General features: G+C 36.5%; 1 protein-coding gene across 3 annotated transcripts; it reads left to right on the forward strand.

The window, feature by feature from the left end:
• The first annotated feature begins 6 nt into the window (after positions 1 to 6).
• Positions 7 to 20,750, forward strand: ODR4 (odr-4 GPCR localization factor homolog). Of its 3 annotated transcripts, none has more exons than XM_030031806.2 (14): positions 7 to 369; positions 1,217 to 1,351; positions 1,788 to 1,919; positions 2,306 to 2,401; positions 3,552 to 3,658; positions 4,395 to 4,431; positions 4,556 to 4,696; positions 5,319 to 5,414; positions 5,941 to 6,006; positions 7,379 to 7,507; positions 8,195 to 8,285; positions 9,903 to 10,088; positions 15,962 to 16,054; positions 17,254 to 20,750. In XM_030031806.2, exons 2-14 carry the CDS (start codon positions 1,253 to 1,255, stop codon positions 17,319 to 17,321), a joined length of 1,341 nt encoding a protein of 446 aa, XP_029887666.1. In that variant the 5' UTR covers positions 7 to 369; positions 1,217 to 1,252; the 3' UTR covers positions 17,322 to 20,750. The 3 variants fall into 3 exon arrangements, with proteins under 3 accessions (XP_029887666.1, XP_029887668.1, XP_029887667.1); XM_030031808.2 differs by lacking the exon at positions 7 to 369 and adding an exon at positions 402 to 501; XM_030031807.2 differs by lacking the exon at positions 7 to 369 and adding an exon at positions 508 to 639.
• The last annotated feature ends 1,174 nt before the right edge of the window (positions 20,751 to 21,924 follow it).

A 21,924-nucleotide genomic window follows, 5' to 3' on the forward strand; every position in this document is an offset into this window, starting at 1 on the left:
CCATGTTGAGTGAGGCTAGAGTTGCGGGTTGATACATGAAGGCCGCTAAAATCAAGACAGGAGTCCCGAAGGCTTCGTCTCGAAGCTCGCCACGAGGCCGCTCGCCCTTCTAAGGCGTCCTGCGCACCCGGGAGATGCAGGAGGAAGCGTTACAGCTTCCGCCACTCAAAGTATGGCGGCGTTGGCGCTGAGCTCTCCCTCTGCGCGCCCTTTTCCCGCGCTCGGGTCTGGGTTGTTGTGCGTCATCACCCTATGCCGGGGTGCGAGCGGCGCCTGCCGGTGACGCGAGTCACCTCCGTGCTCGGCTGAGACGGCGACAGTGGTGGTGGCGGCCGAGCTTCGGGACCCGGCGGCGGCCGCGGCCGTCAGGCGAGTGCGGGGAGTGCTTGGGGGTGGCCCGAGGCGGTGGGGGAGCTGCGCGGGAGCGACCGCCGAGCTGTAGGCCGGGCTCCAGTGTGGGTTCAGAGGTGCTTTTGGCCCGGCTGGGTGGGCTGAGGTGAGGTGGGTGACAGCCTTTCTCCAAGCCCTGGTCCGGAGCTTCAGCTCTGCCGTCCCTGTGGAGCTTTCTCCAGCAGACACCTTTGCGGAGACTCAGAATGCCCTTTGCTTTCTCATATTTAGTTTTTGTGAAAGTCCTCGGTGTGTAAAGCAGTTTTCAGAATAGGTCTGCGTGGAAGGGAGGGGTGTCGGTGGCAGTCCCCATGCCCTGGCTTCACATGGCTACTGATGGGAGCTGCAAGGATGGCCTTTTGGATAGTCCCCAGATGCTGTACTTTTAATGCCTTAGGAATCAGAATGAAAATTGTGCGTGGCATGTTTAAGTACAAGTGTGGAATTTAGCAAGTCCCTCAAAGAGAAATGTGAATGCAAAAATGCGCACTTTATGTTCTGGCCTCTGATGAAACATGATGCAGCAAGAAATTGTTGCTTGAAGACATGTTTTTCCTAGCATTCGCTTGCATTACTTGCCATGTCATTTCAGTGGCAGGTATTTAAAATAGCTTTCTTTCAAATAAGGGTCACATACTTACTCTAGTATAGAGAACTATGTTTTTCATTTAAAAAATCAAACCTGCAGATCGTAAAGCTACTTAACTAACCTTTGTTGACAGATAAAGTATTAATCCATTCAGCATCTTTGTGCGAGACTCTTATTTTCATGTAACCAGTGTAGTATATATACTTCCTCTGACTTTATATGTTATTTGTTTTGTAGGTTGAAACTACAATACTTAGTCTAAAACCTGCAGTAATGGGTAGAACTTACTTTGTTGAGGAAGCTATTGGGCAGTATCTTTCAGACCTCAGCACAAAATTAAAGCCTTATGTCACTGGCCTGTTAATAGGGCAGGTAAGTGTGTAATATCTGAAGTCTGTTCTATTTGTTCATGTTAACAGGGGAAAACCCCCTTGGCCTTAATCATCTAGGATAAGCCTGTTAACATCACATTGAGCTTGTATGATGCAGGAGGGTGGTAATATGACCAGAAGCGACTTCTCCAGAGGGTTTGCAGTGTCAACCAACTACTCAAGTCTTTTAAAATCCTTTTGTGAAAGATACAACATGTAGAAAAGAGATTAAAATCATAAAAATAAAACTTATCGCTAAACAAGGCATTAAGGCAAAGGCAAAAAAACCCATGAAGGAATTATTTTTGCAACAGATTACTACAGAGTTTAACAATACCTAGTATAAAGCAGCCCTTGCAGTTACTATATTATGCAGTATAGTCTTAGACTTGATATCAGTCTCATGGTATATTTGCTTATATTGATGTTTTTGACAGTGTTCCCCACAAAGAGACTACATAATTCAGGCTGTTCGAACGCCTCCAAAGGAAGAGCAGAAGGAAGACAGCATCAGTCCTTCAAAACTGGCATCCATCGATGAAGAATGGATAACTACGCATGCCAGTCAGGTAGCACGGTGTGAATTAATGAAGGGCTTGGGAGGAATAGAAAGGAAATAAGATTGACAAAAACTATCTCATCACTTGTCAAGACTTTTTCTCAAAGTAAAAGAACCTTCCTAACCATGCTAGGCACAGATATTTTAAACCAAAATATCTGTATTTTTTTCAACGTTCATGATGAAACAGAGACTTGATAGGACTGAAGCAAGAAAGTTTTCAAGATGTGTTTAGACATTTCAGAGGAACATATAAGTGAAAAACACTCTTGCTTAATTCATTTCTTCTCTTGATGCGTACTTGCGTCATTAGAAAATTTTGATATATCAAGTTACATGCTTGCTAGATCTCTGATTCCTATTAATGTTCTTTTTTTTTTTTTTTTTTTTTTTAAGGTTTCTAGAATGCTCCCTGGAGGCTTATTAGTTCTAGGTGTATTTATTATTGCAACTCCAGAACTGTCAAAAGATTGTCAAAATGCTTTGCGCAAGGTAAGTAGACTTCCTGGTGGAAAGACAGGAATATCTTTAGGTGTGTAGCTGAGTAATTTTCTATCATTGACTTGAATATTTATGGTTGTTTTGTTGTTTTATTTCTAAAAGCACAAATGTTCTGGTTTGAGGTATGGTTTTGAGACTGAAACATCAGAAATTGCTGTCCTATGGGACTATAGCACACCTTGTATTTGCTAACTTTCTGTTTCTTGTGATGTTTGTTACTGTAATAGCAAATCTTACTGTATTTACTGGAAGTGGACATTCAGGCTTAAGGAAAACATATTCAAGGTTAATATTAAACTAAATCCTTGTGGTACAATTGCTAGTAATGGTAGCATGTTAGCTTTTTTTGTCTGAATGAATTAGAGATGTTTACAGTAGTGAAAAATCTATAGTTCTGATTCCTTTAAAATGGGTATCTTGTATAGAACTAGTAGTATTTGACTTAGGTGTGGGGGGTTATATTTAAAAACTACTTAGAATGTGCTACTGTCTGACAGATGTAAAATGCATTTTTTTTTTTTTCAGTATTGGGGCATCTAGTGCCACATTGAGTTTCTGTTCTGTAGATGTAGGTTCATTTTATCATTTTCATAAAGTAAGCATGATGAATGATTTAAACATGAGTAGGTTCTAAAGCCTAAGGTCCAAGATTCAGTTTTGGCAGTGCAACACAATCACATCTCAGTTGTGATTACTGAAACTAGTAGCCAACAAAAAAAGGTGAGCTGTGTCCAGGTGATCAGTGATTGCTGAATTAAAATTTGTTTGGGTTTTTTTTTTTTAATTAGTAGCTATTTTGCACAGCTGTCTTTCCTGATCCTCAACTGATAGATATAAAGCTGTAATATTTTTGTGAGGAAAAAAGCATACAAGTTGAATATGTGAATGTGTGTTGCTTGATTTGGTTTACAAGGAAGCTGAATTAAGATTTCACAAGCAACTTTCGCTTTGGAGTGGTTGCCTATGAGTCTTTGTTGAATATTCTTTTAACATGACATTTTGTGACATGGAAGCTGTATTTCCTGTTTATACATAATTATGATATCTCTTGGACTTAGAACTTCAGTACAAGACTATTTTCCAGAAATTATAATGCGTTATTTTTGTGAAAAAATCCATCATACTTTTTTCATCTTATTAGCTAATCTTCTCAGTGGAGAAGTCCTTGACTAAAAGAAGACTCTGGAAACCTGCTGAGGAGGAGGTCTCGGAAAGAGCAACTCTTCAGATTTGTTCTGCTACAAGAAAGTATCCTTTATAAACAAGCTTTATTGATTGAGACTGCTACCTCCAACCTCTTTTCCATAGTTATTTCTGAATAAATGATAAATTGCGAGGAGGAAGTAGTTTCAGTTCAGATAGGCATAGATCAGTAAGTTGAAATGATGAAGTTTTCTGATTACCCATGAGTAAGACTATTGACCCTCTTATCCTTGCAAAATTTTCATCATTTCTTACCGTTAGGTTTGTTTGTGTGGTGGCATCAAATTATGCCTTCCCCAGTCAGTTTTGATTTGCGTAAATTTAAAATAACATCTAAAAAACGGTATAGCTTCTTGAGCTTGCTATTACCAATGATATTCTACATGGAAGTGGGGAAGTAGTGGGCATGTGGGATCTGTGCTAGTGCTGCAGAAGAATGCTGGGTCTGTTGATAATGAGATAATACAAGGAGAGAAAGCAAGGTTTTTCCTTGGAGAGGTGAGAGAGACAAGGACAAATTACAAATTGGTGCATTGGTGGTTCTCCCTGTGAATACCTATTGGTCTTAATATACTTGTAAGAGATGGGACAGCATCACTATGGTAGTTGGAGTTTACAGTCAAATGTTTTTCCACTTTTTGTACGCTAATGAAAGGTGAGAACTTTCTTCAGAGCATAAATTAGCTCAACAAAGAAGTTAAGTAAAGGACAAAGTTAATTGTGAATTGTTCTTACTTGTTTTTTTTGCTTTTCACTGGATCTTTTTCTTTAAGTAGCAAAGAGTAGTTTGCCGAACCTATGATGTACAAGATCCAAAGGTAAGCTTGTAATCCTGTGTGTACAGCTTTTAATGCATGACAAGCAAAGTTTCAAGAAAAAAAATCTCTATTTGAGTTATACAGTGTTTTGTATAGAGGCTTTGTTGCTTTCTTCTGTTCTCAGAGCTCACCTAAACCAGCAGATTGGAAATACCAGAGTGCTCTGTCTGCATCCTGGTTGGCTTTGAACTGTACAGTAAATGTTAATATTCACATTCCACTTCTTGCTACTTCACTGAACCATGACTTGGAGAAAAATACCAAGGTAACTAACTGGCTGCACCAGTTTTGTTGTTGGTCTCTACACTACTTTTTCTATTGAAAATTAAATGAGACAAGGATTTGAATAGTGTGAGTAGAGGAGTAGGACTAATCAGCGGAGAATGTTTGGCAGTTATTCCTCTTTTAAATGTAATTTGAAGTTACTATGAAGCATTCATAGTATAAAAAATGTGGATAACTTTTCTTCTGCTGTGCTTAGTGTTGGCAGTTTCCTTTGCTCAGAATTATTTGGTGGCTGTCATGAGTGTTCCAACTAAAGTCTCCTGCTTCACCTAGTGAAAGGTTACATCCAATTAGAACAGAGGTATGGGGTGCTTTTAATATGAATTGACTATCAGTAGTTGCATCCCTCCACAAAAATCAGATCCCTGGGGTAGCACTTCAATATTTTGAAATGCTTGTTTCTTAATGGATATATTTTGAACTTGTTGGTTTTAAGATTTAGCTTTGGAAAAACATAGACAGATTTTTCAGAGACTTTAAAACTCTCTCTGAGTAACTGTTGAAACATGTATGTCTATAATTTTCAGCATGATACTGTCCAACTGTTGTAGTGAAATTCTCTTACCTATTATGAGATTTTTGTGTTTTCACTTTTTTTAAAGAATGGGTTAAATCGATGGTCAAAACAGATAGAAGACAGCGTTTTTCTGATCAATGGACAAATTAAAGATGATGATACAGAACTACTGGAAGGGCAGGTGAGTACCAAGTAACAAGGAATTGAACTCTATTAGATGTGTAGTTAGAACCTCCAGTGTGATAAAGCATTGACTGAGACGTCTTCTGTACAACATTTGTTGATCTAATTGGCCTATTTTTGGTAACTAATACACTGGACTGCTTGTGTTCCCATCTTCATTGCTGCAGATTGCCTCTTCTTCTTCTGGCAATGTGAACGCAATAATTATATGTGAAGTCTGACTAAAAATTTTTCTATATGTTGTCTCCTCATTAAGCAACATGAGTAAGGTGTGAATGTAGGTGATAAGATTTGTAAGACCTACATATGTGTAAACGTTTTAACAAAGAGTGGAAGCACCTTGTTTGGCTGATACATTCATGTCCTTTTAGTTTTGTATTTATATTCTCATGGCTGTTTTCTATATGCCATTGTTCTTTCTTAAAAGCTGTAAACTAGGACACATTTTATACCATAGTGAGGAGACTTTGATTTAGTGAGATTTTTTTTCTTGTTTCATGACACAAAGAATTTTTTTCCCTCAGAAAAAGTTAAGAGGAAGTACTCAGTCCAGCACTCAGTTTTCTGATGTCAAGGTTCTGACACAGCTGGTAAGTATTTAGTGGTTTGTAAAGTATAACCTTGCTGTTATCTTATAAAATAGAATAAAAAATGAAATAGCATTCTGAATTATTGTCTAGAAATCCAGATTACTTAATCCTAAGACTTTTTTTTTTTTCCCCATGGATATTGACTATGAAACTGATTGTGGACAGATCTGCATATTTTGTGTCTTCAGAAATTCTTGTGGTGTGGTAACCACGTTGTCTAAGAATTGCACAGTACAGCTGCAAGGAAAATTTGAAAAACTGGTGATAGAAGTAAAGTCCTTTAAACTAATTCATTTGATAGTAGGATACCTGTGCATACCTGCGTGCATTGATTTCAAGGTGACTTTGCATCATTCTGAAGTTCAGAATCACCCCAACCCTTCAGCTTGCCATGGCTAGCTATGGACATTTACTTGAATGCTTTCATCAGAAGCTCAGTCACTAGTTCTGGATTAAGGTACAGCCCCTGAGAGCTGAATCGTAAGCTGGAGCTGTTGGGTCTGTGTCAGGAGTTTCCTCTCTACCAAAGGTTATGCTGACTTGAACCCTGAATTAGGTGCACCAGTCTGGGTCCTAAAGGTCCAAGTGTGTCCAGGCGTTGTTTTGTTCTTGCACAGCACAGGCCATACCGTTTTGTCAGGTAGTTCCTGGATTCTCTAAAGTCATGTTTAGCAAAACTTCCAGAAATGTATAAAATGCCATTTTAAAGACTTGGTGAGTATCTCGGCTTCTTTTGTTGTTACATTGTTCCAATGGTTAATTGCCTCAGAAAGGAAAGCTTTTTGTTTTGGCAGAGATAGTTTATGCAGTTCATGTGGAAGTCATGCATCCCTGTGTTTCCAGGTGTTGTCTTAGAGTGCTTCATGCAGCACAGTAATTGTTTTTTTAATTAGGGTGAATATTTCTAGGCAACAGTTTGATACAGTTCTAAATATGACCACATTTATAATTTAGTACTGACTGATGAGATGACACTCAGGATACCACAGGTTATGCTTACTATATAGTAAACATACAAACTTCATCTTTTAAAAAAAAAAAAATCTTAAAAAGATTTATAGATTGCAATACTAATTAGCCACAATCTACTTGCTTGAAAAGTTTTAGAAGTCTCATAGACACAAATATTTAAATTGCAAGAAATGGAATGTCTGGAAAAGTAAATATATTCTCCATAATGGAAAAGGAGAGAGATTTTCAGTCTTAACTAACAAAACTAAAAAAAAAAAAAAAAAAAAAATTAATTATGAGGGAAAACAGGCTATATGTAAACATCTTAAGGTATGCTGTTAATTTCCTAGTTCTGTTTTTTGTTACTCATGCTGCAAGTGCCTAGGTAACAAGATAAAACTGAAACATGTTTATTTTTCAGTCCCAGGGTTCAAGTTGTAGATCAACAGCTACAGTCCAGGTCTGCAGTGGTTCCATAAATCTCAAAGGTGCTGTGAAATGCAGAGCCTATGTACATAACAACAAGCCAAAAGTTAAAGAAGCTATTCAGGTAGTGAAAAGGTTTTTTTAATTCATCGGAAACATTTTTATGAAATACAAGAAATTCGTCATACTGCTTTTTCTTTGCCAAAATGACATGGTCTAAACTGGTGTTAAGATGTTCATTCCCTTGAACATATGGATTTTTTTAGAAGCTATCTGTGTGTGTGTGATTGATTCAGTTCCTTTTTCACTTTTAGCAGGCATGTGTCCTGTTGCTAAGGCTGTTCCATGATGAAACTTTACACAAATTGTCAAAGTGATTAGGCTGTGACAAATTTTCTTAAAATTAAGAAAAGGTTACAGACTATATTTTTGTATGTATAGAGGGAAAATACAGATTTATTTGTTCAGTGATTTTTTTTTTTTCCCCATTATTGAGTCAATGCCTTGTGATTATTTTTGTTTGTTTTTAATAGTAATGTCTAGAAGTTGTCAGTTCTTATTCTAACAATACTAACATTTTCCTCAGCTTTTAATTTTTGTTTTGTTATTTTCTTTTTTGATTTTAATTCTTTTGATGTTAGCTTCTCTTTACTGGACCCCTAAAAATTCTCTTTAGAGTTCTTATTTTCTGGAAAAACTGTTCTTTCAACATGGGTTAAACCCTATAAGGGACTTCTTTTGTTGTTTCTTACTAGTCAAAAACTTTGCAAATGGCTTTTATATTACTGATGTTTTCGCTTTGTCCTTGCAGGCTTTGAAAAGAGACATAATAAACACATTGAGTGATCGCTGTGAAATACTATTTGAAGATCTCATTATAAATGAAGGACCTCACAAAAAAAGTAGGAATTCGGAGAAAAACCAGCTTACATTTGCAGTGAATTTTGGTTCTTGTAGAAAATTCTGCTAGGGTACTAAAGTTCCAGTTTGGTTAGAGCAGAATAAAAAGCAAATAGCATAATTTCTGTTTGGCAGCCTTGACTTTTTCTTAAATCATGAGAATTTTTGTCAAGTGCAGATAGATTCTTTGGCATCCCGGTTTTCATACAAAGTTTGTGTTCAGTTCTCATGACCAGCAAATGCAATTTCAGCTTCTTTCTCACTGATCAGAAATTTTGTAATTTTTAAAAATACTGTAGTTGAAACTCCCGTCACTGAAGTTCTAACTGTAACTTGCACACTTTACATTTTTAGGTTTTTGGTTTTTTTTTTAAATCACTGTACAGTATTCCTATTACTATTGAAGTATGCTAAAACTTGGTAGGATTAAAAGAACCAGCTGGGCATGGCCTTCCATGTTCTTATATCACCTATGTTACAAATGCTAGTGGACATGAGCTTTGAAGTTTAATAGTTCATCTCCATTAAATTAATTATGGCATTGTTTGTGGTGATTATTATGTGCAGAAGTATCCTGATTATTTTTTTCTAACTAACTGTACAAATATATAATTTGTGTTGTCTCTGCCCCTGGACTTCTTTCTCTTCATCAAATACTATTTTACAGTCTTTGTGTCTTTTAAAGAAATAGATCTTATTTCAGCACCGTGATAATTGCTGAATTGCATTAGCTTGAATTTAAGAGCACCATGCAGCGGCCAGAACACAATGCAAATTGATCTGAAGAAAATAAAACTTCCTATCATGATTATATTAAAAACTAAGGGGTTATATGCTGAGACCAGATCTCCTAGCTCGTGCTGCATGATTCTTTAAACTTCTTTGAGTCACTGCAATGGTATCAAGTTATCTTCTTGTTCTTTTGTCTTTTTTTTAAACCAACTATTATTGGTTAATTGAAATATCGATTTGAAGATCTTATATAAAAGAAAAGTCTTTTAAAAGATACTATCTTCAGTAGTGATTTTAGAAAAAATAGAAGAGAAATGGAAACCGGCTGATGGTGTAAGGAAAGATTATTCATGTTCAGAATTACCATTTACTTTAGGATAACGTGGTTTCTTTTGGTGTTAGCCAGCTTTATCCAACCTGCATGATTTAAACTTGTTTTCAATTGCATGCAGTTTTCCTTTTCCTCTTTAGGTGGCACCCGTACTTTGTGGCTGTATGGCATAAAGCAGCCAAATGTTTTCAATGCTTTGTGGTGTTGAAATCGTGCTGTTCTGTGTACACTCTTATGTGCAGTCTTTCCTAGAGTTCTTTTCTACTCATTCTAAACATGAAAAAAGTTCTGTTTAACGTTTTATGGTCTGTTTTGGAGGTCTCTTAGGTATTTCTGGAGAGACTAACGTAAGAATATAAATCAGTATAATAGCAGCCAAAACTTTCATAAAACATAAACAATGAAACAAGCCATGCCTGAAAACAGGATTTTTACATGGAAACCTCGAGCAGTTCTTTTACAATAGCTTTATCTTATGGTCAGAGATTAATAAGGAATCTTACCATAGCTGGCAAGGCTTTTATTTGGATGGTATTTTTTCCCCCTTTTCTTTCAGGTTTTGAGAGGGAGTGTCATGTCCTACCTCAAAGACTGTTTGTCCCTGTTGCTGGATCAAGTGTGATGCTCAGTGATTATAAGTTTGGTGATGAGGCCACTGGAGAAATTCAGGAACGTTTTGTTGAGATGTTGGATCAATCTGTGCAAGCTGAAGATATCCATATAGCAGAGGAAATTAACACAGGTAAATACAGTATCTGAGAACCAAGATAGACTGCATCATGGATTACAAAAATGTTGACTAATGGCATAGGCCAGTTTTATCCAGATATGGATATGCTTAAAGTTGGCTTACTTCATATCAAGCTCTAAGGGTTTATATCAATCTAATTACAGCTTAAATATATTTGTGAAAAGTGGTAAGGGTTCTTGCAGTTTTTGTATTTGACTTGTAACAGACCTTTCTCTCTCAGGTATTTTGCTCTTTCATTGCATTATCTATGCAATCGTGGTTGCAGCTCATGAACTACAGTAGATACATAAATATATGGCTTAACAAGGTTAGCATACATTACACTGCACATGAATTAAAGGTGATCTTATATTAGCAAATAAACTGTAAAAAAAAAAACACCTGTAAAGCTTTATATTCTAGTTACTTTTTTAGTAGTTCAACTTTGCTGGTTTAAGAGCTGAGTAGTTCTGATACTACATAGAATAAGCTAGAATAAGAAGTTGAGAGCTCTAGTCAAATCTACTGTTTTATCACTAAATATTAAAAAAATACGTATATAGTCTAATGTGTCTTTCAGGAAGATGTCATGCTAAGACCTGACTCTTTCAAAAATACAAAGTACCTTTCTTTGTTCTGAGTGTTTTAATTTATGTATCAAATGCAGTGTCCATAACTGAAGTTTTATGATTCATCCAAAATGGGAAGAAAATAGAGAGAGCTTTTCCTTTTCTACTGCATGTCTTATAAGTTTATGATCTGATTATGAGACTGTTATATTTGTTTTAATACAAATATTTTGTTATAACCTAGTTACTTTTTTCTGAATATTTCTGGTTTATATAATTTCCTGTTGGTGTGTTTTTTTCTTCCCATACAACTTTGATTTCAATGTAGGGGTCAAACCTGTAGTTGAAATGCTTCCTAATAATACTTCCTGTGATCTTACAGAAGAGATTTCTTTTCTTCCCTTTTTTTCCCCATAAATGTTGTGATAAATGAATTTAGTCTCAAACAGGATTCCAATCAAAGTTTACAATTTATTAAATGAATAAAGGCAAGCAAACAGCACTGGATGCATCCGGAGTCTGCTCTACCAAGATGCATGCTGTGAAAAACAACCCACCTTCTTTTCTAGTCTAACATTAGTTACATTGTGTCCTTTCAAGACTCTCCTCATTGGCTGAGGGGTCTTCCATACAATGTATCTCTTCACTGCTCCTCGCTGCTCAGGCATGACAGCAGACATCCTGTGCAACAGGCGACACCCTGCACAACACCAGCTGTGGCCATCGAAACCCAAGCAAGTTTGCAACAGACACCTCCCCCCAACAAATGCATATAACATATTGCTTACACACTGCCACTTCAATACACCCTCTATTCATACATACTAAAGATCACCCCATTTGTAACCTCGCTTAATACTATGATAAATGCTTCAGTTCTTCCCTAGGATCTTTTGTTTAACACTGTGCAGTTAACAACAAAACCAGTTTTGGGCTGGCAAAAAAGAACTATATACATATCATCTGTTTCCTCCTGGCCTGTGGTTATACGAGGACTGACAAAATGGTTAAAGTGAGGGTCACATTTTATTATGCGGCCCTAGCATTGTTTATATTGACATGAATCAGATGAACACATTTCACAATGTGAATGAGCTGCAGGTTACAGGTTTATAATAAAAAATTAAAAAAAAACCCACGCTAATTCTCAGATAAGAACTTTGGACACTTTTTGATGTTGGTATTTAGGGACAAAAAATGGAAAATGTAGGCATGAGCTTGCTGTGTAGGGTGAACTGTGATTACTGATATTCTACTTGACCTAGTTGTTTACCTGGAGGGTTTTTTGAGTTTCTTAATTTGAGAGCTAACCATAAATTCTTATGTCTTTCTAAATTGATCAATTTTCCCAGGCTTTAACTAAAGCTGTTAGCAGTGAATCTGACTCATTATCTCGAGAAGTAAAAGATGTACACAGCTCAAGAACCTGAACAAAACCAGGAAAGCCAATAAAAATCTCTCTTGCATTATAAGATTAACTTTTATAATCTTAAAGCTAATTATTACTGAGCTTTAAGGAATTAGTATAACTTAGGGAGGCAAATTAATATTTCTGTAGCAGTGGAGAAAGGTGTGGGAGGGAAAGAGAAGATGATTCAGTTTAGCTTCATTGCTTGTGTAAGGATGTATGATCTGGAGGTAGGAAGAAAGCATGATTTAGACTAACAGCGATACATCACAAAGATTTGATGCCATTAATAGGCATAAAATGATGTCCAGGTAGCTCACAAAATGAGTTTGTATGTTCTTGTAGCTTGCTGGTTATAGAGTCAGGAGTGTGGAATTTATTTTTCCTTTTTTTAAAAAAAAAGTAAATTTAAGTAAGTGCATAGCAGAGGAAAGGAAAGAAAACATACAAAGAGGATTTTGGTAAAAACTGAGACTGGCCTTGTCCCAGTGAACACCATGAAATTTGTCCGTAGAATGGGTTCTGTTAATAGCAATGATGATGATAATGCTCTCAGCACAACAGTGTTAGATTCTGGTAATCATTGTTACTCTGTTAGTAACTTGTGATTTATGTATAGGCTTTTATTGATGCCAGGAAGGCTGTTTTAGAAATTAGACTTGTTAACTGTGTAAGAAAAGTGTTCTGCATTGTAAAGAAAAGCATTAATTTTGCAATTTGATTTTTATTGGTACTTTAGTATGAAGTGTCTAAGTATTGCTGTAAACGTGTTTTTGGACACAATGAGAGTTTGGGGTTTCCCTTGTGTAAAGGCTTTTTCAATGCATCGTTCCAATCTGGGTAGCATTTGTTGTTTCTCAAAGCTTAGCATTATCTTTATTAATAATAGTCAATATTGGTGTAAAAATTGGTTTGTAGTGAATTTTGACATTAGCCTTTCTGTTTGTATCACGATTCCTGTGGTCTTAGGCACCAACTTTGAATTAAGTGGAAATGCTATCCATAGTGAAGTTCTGGGGAAAGTTTTGCTGATAAAAAGAATTGTTTAAAATTCAAGAACTTGAGCAGGCTTTTGAAATAATTTCTTTTTTTGTTGCTTTTTAAAACATGCACTTGAGAAGAAGATCTAATCAGTACAGCCAAAAGATTTAGTTTTTTTAAGCAGCTTTTAGTCAAAACATATGAAATAAAGATATTTTGAGAAGGTCAGTTTTGTGTGCTTAGTATGGCCTCTGCTGCTGTCTCCTACGCTTTTGTTCTCTTGATTCCTTGTACAACTCTCCAGTGAGGTCACTACTGGGTCATGCTTTAAAATTGTTACATGGAGAATAGGAAGTAAAAACTGACCTATTTATAATTGAAAAATATAAATAGCTCTAACATTGTAGTTTCAAGGTATTTAGTGCTTTAATACAAGCCATTGATAGCTCTGCCTTTATGATTGGCGTTACTAAATCCATGCCCCTTCTTGGTACAGGGGGTGGTGGTGGTGGTGTGTTAAATACCCTGAGTGGATAAACATAAATAAGACTTCAGTAGTGGTAATCGCTCCCCTATTTTTGTTAACAAATTGAAGAATTAATGAAGAATTAAGGGTTCATGTAATTGGTACGAGAAACCATCTGCTTTTAAAAATTCTTTGTGTGATTTATACTACAGCTGCATCACATGCAAGTCTTCCATAACTTAATGACAAAAATGCCTTTGGTAACTAAAGAGCTCAAGGGTGTTTCTTTCTTTTTTCTTTTTTCTTCTTTCTTTCTTTTTTTCTCCTGAGCAAGCGAGCATTGCTGCCTTGATGTGCAGCTTCAAAAGTTACCTTCAGAAATGTGCAACAGTTCTTACGAAGGTGCAAAGAAACATAAAGTTAGAGGGCACAAACTATCCTATTTGCTCATCAAAACTAAAGCAGAAAGAAACCTGCTGGATCTAGACTTCAGAGGTGACCCAAGAAATGTGGTCAGCTTCTCTAAAAGTTATATGTTGTTTTAGGGAATTGAAAACTGTTGTAGTTTGGAGACAATGTGGTGCTCTTACTGTGCTAGTTAAGGTACTTACTTAAAAAGCTATCTTGCAACAATTAATAATTCATTTACTGTAGTTGAAGATATCTGCTCATATTTTAGGCAGATGAGGGTGTGTTTTCCTTTGCACAGAAAAAATAATGATGAAACTATGGCCTCATTGTGGACCAGTGGGCTTCAGAGATATTTGATAATTTATTTTCAAAAAAGCACCCCTTGCATTGAAATGTTGTGTCCTTATTTTTATTTTAGATGTATGTGCAGCTTGCAGGGAGATCTCAAAGCCATGTTTATGCTTAATGTGTGCATATATATTTGTGTGTATATCTATGTATCTTTCTAGCCTGTTAAGTTTTGTATCAGACAGTTATTAATTGCTCTTCTGTAGTACATCCTATACAAAGTCAGTGGATTCAGGGTAAAAATGGCTAAAGACAGATCCTAAATGTCTAGCTTGAGTGCTTTTTTGTAACAACAGATCTTGTGCAAGTTTGACTTAAAAAGAATTTGAAGACAATCATGCACATGACTCACCTTAGATGACAGAAGCAACCTTTCTGATCGCATAGCTAGATTATACATTTCCCCCATAGCTAATGATATGATAGAGAAAGTACTTTTCCATGAATCATTTTTGTATGAGTCATACAAGGGATGTGCCTTATTACTCAACTATGTAATTTATAGGTGATTGACAACCCCACTCTGGGAATGGGAGATCTGTTTTCATTTAGATCAGTTTAGATGGGTTGCTAAAACTTGAAATCTGGTACTGCTGTGGGTTTTTCTTCTTCATCTTCTGGACAAGAACAATCTGTTAGGCTTTTTTTCTTATCTCAGCATGCCCATTCTGTTCTTTCCAAAGACATCCAGATCTCACTGCTATAGCACGAACACTTTCTCTTACTGTTTACTTGTCCAGAAGATGTCTGCAGTAGTAGCTACTGAATTGCAGTCAGAACTTTTGACAAGTGATGCCTTAGCAAACTATCCTGGGAACAGGAATGCAAATTGAAGACCTTTGGCCTACCACCATCAAGTAGCCTTATCACTGAACTAGGTAGGCCAAAGCATGCTTGCTCTATGAGGGATACACGAACAAGTTCAGCTAGAGGACTTAAGATTAATCCCCTTCTTTCTCTCCTCCCCCTCTCTAACAAGCTGAATATAGCCAAGTGATTAGGGAAATCTTTGGAAAGGAAATAGATACAGATTTGAATCCCATCAGTCTGGAAATAGAATCAAGCTCTCTCACATCCTGGCTGAGCAGTCTAAGGATTTAGTAATTGTTCCAAAGGGGAATGTGTCCTTTATGCCTGCTCTGAAAGTGTATTTTTAGCGGATCTTCAGAAAGGAATTTCTGTGCTTTGAAAAAAAGCATCTATGGCTGTTGGGTAGGGAGGTGATGCTGGGCTCGCTCCATGTAGCCTGAACTCTGGACAGATGGCTTTGAAGGAAAAACTTTGATCTTGGAAGGTGGTTAATGGTTCATTTTGATGGTTCCTGCTCAGAGTAGTGAAATTCTCCTCAGGTTATGTAAAGGGGGTTGGATATGTTACTCTGGATGCAGGGTGTGGAAAATGAGTTTTGGAAGAGGAGCTCCTTCCCAAATGTATTTTTTCTCTTTATTTTTTCTCTTTATTTTTTCTCTTTATTTTTTCTCTTTATTTTTTCTCTTTATTTTTTCTCTTCCAGCCATATGGAATAGTTCAGTGCTATGCTGTTGCTACTGTACCATTTCTACTGCAATAAACTGTTTTTTCTACCATAAATGTACTTTATAAAGTTCATAGGAAGTTCTTGGCCTTTTGCATTAATTCAACTATAAAACACAACTGTTAGCTTTTCACCTGGTATTTACTTCTTCACTTGATTTCCATGCAGTTGATATTTGTCCAGTTACTGACAACATGGATGACACACAACAGCAACAACTGACAAAAGCAACACTGCTGTTGAAACTTCAACAAAATATGGGTACGTTACTTCCCTCATTTTTGCTATGGCAATCCAGAAATTATAATGGCCCCTTTCAGTACTGTTAGCTTCCACAGCATTATTAATAAACTGGTGAGATTAATACAGTACTTTTCTAAAATGAGTCCCCATTTCAGTATTGTAGGTGCAGCGTGTTTCTGGGGAAGAAAGAACCACAGCCTGCTGTTGGAACAAAACCAGTGTTTGCATTTGTTCAGCCTACAAGTCAATACAAAAGGCTCATGTAGCTTTATTTCTTTTTTGGAGAGCCACCACTTCTATAATTCCGTACTTTAAAAAAAAACAACACAGTTGAATGGCTTGTCAAGTAGGCATCCATAAATCGGCTAGTGACTCACAAATCTTCCGAAGCTGACAAATACATATGGGCTTGGGTGCTAATTGTCAGCCTCAATAATTCAGGGAACACCAGCCACAGAACTCTTCTTTCAAATACAACTTCTCCATGATACTCCATAGTCCAGCTCTCAGATATCTGTCTGCACTTAGTACAGTTCTCTTCGCTGTGAATTTTGACTGTCTTTTCATATTAAAATACACTTCAGTCGTCAAAACAGTAACTTTTGTTTTCTATTAATGCTTAGAAGTAGAACATGGTAACTGGAAGATTAAAGAGTAGTAGCAGTAAATATGTGTTTGCTTTGGATGTAAAAATGTTTTCCCTTGAATCATCACTCAGGTGTTCTGGTTTTTTGTGTCACCTTCTCAGCTGCATCAGTAAGAAACATGTTAATCAACAGGAAAATGACTGTTGTGCTACAAAGACTTACAGAGTAGATGTAGTGCAACACAGACAAGAAAAAACTTAATAGCTTTTGTTTCTTAAAGCTTAAAATTTTTGTTATTTTTCCTAGCCTGATTCCTAGAATTAAGCAGTAGTGCAGAGTCAGTGCGTTATTTTATGGGCCAGGACATGGCCAAGGTACTACAGAAGTATTCGGTCATGTGGATTTCTGGAGAAATCCTGCTCTGATTAGAAATATCATGTGGAGCTTTTATAATTTAATTATCTGACATTGTAGCTGTAGATTTAGGCTTTGCAGTGGTAGATGTTTTTTGGGGTGGCTCTTATTTCTCCTCCTGCTTGCCATTCACCTGGACCCTGCCCTCCACACCCTAGCTGCTGATGACTGTGCTGCCCTTGCCACTCACTGAATGCATTTCCTTTGTTATTTTAGGTGTGGTAATAGCAGCTGCTGTTGCAGTCTTTGCATCGATCTTCTCTTTCAATTACTTCAGTGATTAAACTCAAGCAACTGGAGCTTCATGGAAGTATTGGCCAGTTACAAGATGGAAACATCTGGGTTTAATATATTAGTAATTAAGAATTGTTGCCTAAATATCGCCAGTTAGATGTGCAATATAAATTGTAATGATAGGTTCAGTTACCTTGTTCCAGCATGCACTTACTATATATCAAGTAGAATCATGCAGTTACAGTATCAAGTAGAAGGTGAATCAAGTTTACAAGAAACTAACCCTGTTGCTTTGTATAAATGAATGATAGTATTATTTTCTAGAAGGATCCCTTAAGTAAATGTAGAACTTCTTCCTACTTGGCTGTTTTAATGCGAAATGCTATCACTGGTGTTTTTCAGGCTGTTGTTAAGACTAGCATAGTTACCTGGTGTGACGATTCTTCCTTTAACGGTTCCGTTGCTAAGAGAACTCTTATCTCATTAAAGTTAATTGGGGAAAAATTAGATTTAATGAAGCCAGCATTTCACCATATGCATTGGTTTAGATAATATTGGTTAACTAGCATAATAGGTATACAAACAGTTTCTCGTAGTTTCAAGACTAGAACAATTCAGCCTGTAAATACCTTAGTTCAAGACCTGGAGAACTCAGAAGTCAGTAAAATGCATAGAACTTTTGAGATGTGTATACACCACCTTTTACTCAGTGACTCTTAAGGATTTCTCTGTCCAGCTCCAATTCAATCATCGTTCTCTTGGAATATTAACTATTTCAGCAACAGCTACATCTAGGCAGCCCTTGTGGATTAACTTGTAGATAGATGCAAGTTGTCAAAACTGTTTGCTAATCAGGATTTTTAGCCTATAAACAGATAGCTCTTGATTATGAGATATTCTCCTGGGTATGTTAGGTGATAACATGATTGTTTACTTGCCATGAGGAGAGTGGAAGGAGGGAAAAATTCTGGTAAGGTTAGTAAAGAATAATTTGTGCATGAAATGTGATGTTTACTTGGATCTGAACTACAATAGAAAAGAATTCCAGATTTTAGGACATTTTAATACCACTGCAAATTTCTTTTTTGTATAAAGGCACTGGAACACTAAGAAAAAACATAAACATTGGTTATAAAGCATAATCAAGGATGTGCTGGGATACTTTTAATAAAAGGCAACTATGAGAAAGGTGTCTTAAATACTATTGCCTCATCTGGGTATTCCATTTTTACATGTTTGGAGAAAGAGCTGATTTTAGTGTAGTAACTATTTTGGAACACGGTGTTGATCTTTTGTGCTTAGTATTGCTCAAGTAGGGCCTCTGAGAGGAAAGTGAATGTTGTAATGGAGGCACTGTTTTCAGCTGCTGCATGTTTTATAGATGCATGTTATTCTGTGCAAACAGGTGGAATCAATAGGCAAGATGGCATTATGCAGAAGCAGTTGATTCCAGGAGAGGTTGAGTGCTGTCCAGAAAAAGACGGATTTTGCAATGTGCTTCAAAATATGGTTGGTTTAAAAATTGCTCTGCTAAAGTCTATTAGAAGGAGGAACGGGAGTAATGAGAAGAAAGTAGTTTGTCTTTTGTCTCTTTTTGTCTCTCCTTTTTTTTTTTTTTCTTCTTTCTTTTTTTGGGGGGGGGAGGGGGAGTATGCTTTCAGAGGTAAAATACAAAACGGTTATTCTGTAGTTGCCTGTTACTTGAAACTCAGCCATAGATGTGAAGAACATTTGAGATGCTAAATATCTTACACCAGAGAAAAAAATTGTCATGAAACAGTCTTCCAATAGTTCTTGTTTAGCACCTGTGGTCTAAAAATTAGAGTTTGTTTGGAGGTGTTATTCCCTAGCAAGGAACTCTGTTTTTCTTTCTCCCCTGCAAACTTATTCAGTGTTTAGTAAATGAACCTTTTCTTTATGGCGTTTCTACAGGCGGTCAAATTAATCCTTCAGCTTATAACTAACTAGGTATCAAGGATCTGTGGAAGTCTAATTTTCCAATTTGAGGTTGGAAGAAGGCAAAGAAAGAAGTTGCTTTGGATGAGATTTCTGCTTTAATACAGGAGACTGCATTTAACTACCATGTGCAATAAGAAAATAACCCTGTCAAAGAAAAAAATGAGTAATTTGACTTGTATCTACAGATTGAGCCTTCCAGTCATCCTGCCATGAGGAAATAGTGGATGTAGAAGAAAGCAGGTTCTCGCTTGCCTAAGAATTACAGAACTAACCAAGAGGGGATTTCACTGTTGTTTTGCTTCCCATCCTTTTTGTACTGTTAACCATTGATAACGTAAGAAAATGAGTTCTTTAAGAAAAACAAAACGGTGTGTTTAAGAAAAAAGGAAAGCAACCTTTTAGAAGTCTTATTTCTTGACTACTGCTTAACTTTTGCACAGATTTCATATAGGTTTATCCTTTTCCTGCTACCTATGCAATCTTCTGAAGCTTTCAGTTTGTGAAAACTCCATCATGACTGAAACCGAGCTTTGTTAACTTGTATCCATGACTGCAGATATATTTTTATTTTAATATGTCAGAGTCTAGAGGAACAGTTGGGACTTCCACATCTGGAAATCTGGCTCTTCCAGCTGTAGTTCTAAAATTAATGTTATGGAATAACTTTACAGAAACCTTATTCTCTGTGCTATGTAGTTTTAAAATGTAGTTTTAAAAAGCCTCAGTGGTGTTGTGAGAAATTATAAACCTTGTACCTCTGCGGGGTAGCATTCAGCTTGCCAATAACAGACATACATCTACTAGAACTTCTGTTCTTAGTTTAGTCAGCAGTGACACTGCTGATAATTAGTTCCCCCCTTTCCTCTATTTTTGTCTGCATCAGAATATTTGAGGATGCTCAGGGTCTCTGTGACTGAGACAAAAGGAAGAGTATCTGTAGCCGACAGTAGCAGGAAGACTGCTCCCATGTGCCTATTGAAGCATTTACTTTTTGTTATTCAGGAATCTTCATACAGTATTATGATGTTTGAGTCAAGTCTTGCTTTTTCTTTTGAAGGGTTTTTTTTCCTGCAGAAATATGGATGACTGCTGTGATCAGAGCTTTATTTGCAACTTCATTAGTCATGAGCTTCTGTTGAGGCTTGGTATCACCTGTGTTTTCTTTTTCTTTGTTTTTTTTTAAATTACAGGTTGAAGGAAATCCTGCTTAAGCATGCTTAATCTGTCTATTAAATTGGAGTGTCATCTTATTTCTTACAACTAGTTATAAACATAGTTTCTGTGGTGGTTATTGTTTGTTAGGGTTTTTTTGCTTTTAGCCTGGTTTCTCAAAGGAATGAAGCATATGTGATCAGGCTGCTGATGTGCAGCCTAATAAATTTTGAAACAAGTTTGATAAAGAAGGAAATTTCTTAAGAATGTTAAGTTCCCACCAGTTACGTGGAGATTTTCTGGTGTGTAGAGGACAGAAATTTTTCATGCCTCTTCTTTAAAACATCTCATCAAAAAATACAAGATAAATATTGTCCTGCTACTGAAGTAACTGATTATTTTTGTGGTAGACGGAAGATAATTCATTATCTTCTACATAACCTGTTACAAGATCATCAGATTTTCATAATGTTAGGTAAATCTGCAAATGGTAGATTTCCAAAGAGTCAACCTACTGATGCAAATGAAATGTTAAGATGAAGGTGATTTTAGCTGAGGGGTAAACATCATGCTTGAGTATGGGGAAAAAGGACTGCTCTAAGGGAAAAGCTTTATTCCACCTGGAGTTCCATCAGAAAAACTTACGACAGTTTTGCATTCAGAAATTTACAACACAAAAATCATAACATTTTGGGAAGATGCTATTTGAATTCTTGGTTGAATAAAATCATGAATTGTTTTACAGGTTAAAGAGGATTGTACATTGTTAAGAGATGATAAGGAACTTCATTCTTATTACTTAGGTGAAGTGAGGTTTCTAGTGGTCTGTTAAAATGTGAATCCATGGCAAAACGATATTAAAAGGAGAAATTCAGTAGTGTTTTGATAGTCCCTAAAATTGGACAAAGAAGACACATGTTCTTTTTTTTTTTTTTTTTTTTTTTTTTGGCCATTATTTAAAGCAAGGCATAAGTTGTGTTGAAATTATTTTGTCTGAAAGGGTATCTCATGAATCCTTCATTAATGTTTTGCAGGGTTATATTTCCCAAATAATTCTGAGTAGAATTACTTTGTTGTGCAGATTTGTTGGGAAGTAGTGCAACCTTCAGCTACTCCTGTGAATTTTCCATATGAATGAAAAGTGGAGAAAAAAATGTGTTTAAAAGAGTGGTAAGAACCTGCTTTTAATGTGTGGGTTATATCACTGCAGCAATGGTTCCCTGGTCCTGGCTGCTCAATTTTGAATTCTTACTGATTCATGTGCAGAATTTCGCAGGGTGACATTTCCATGGTGGGATCCTGACCCGAAGCAAAACTGAAAGCTCCCACTCCAAAGTGAGCAAAACGTGAAATTATCAAAGCAAATAAAAACTGGTGAGTCATATGAGTACTAAAAAAATCTTTAACATTTTGATAATCTCAAATGTTATCAGCAAAATTGTGTGCAGTTAAGATAGAGATATTTCTGTCCTCAGAGTAAAATTCAGCCTTCAGCTTTGCCAGTGTGCAAAAGAAGTCATTGGAACATTTCTAATGTTTTGT

The sequence above is a fragment of the Aquila chrysaetos genome, chromosome 12 (genome assembly GCF_900496995.4).
Source record: "Aquila chrysaetos chrysaetos chromosome 12, bAquChr1.4, whole genome shotgun sequence".
NCBI classification, from domain to species: Eukaryota; Metazoa; Chordata; class Aves; order Accipitriformes; family Accipitridae; genus Aquila; species Aquila chrysaetos.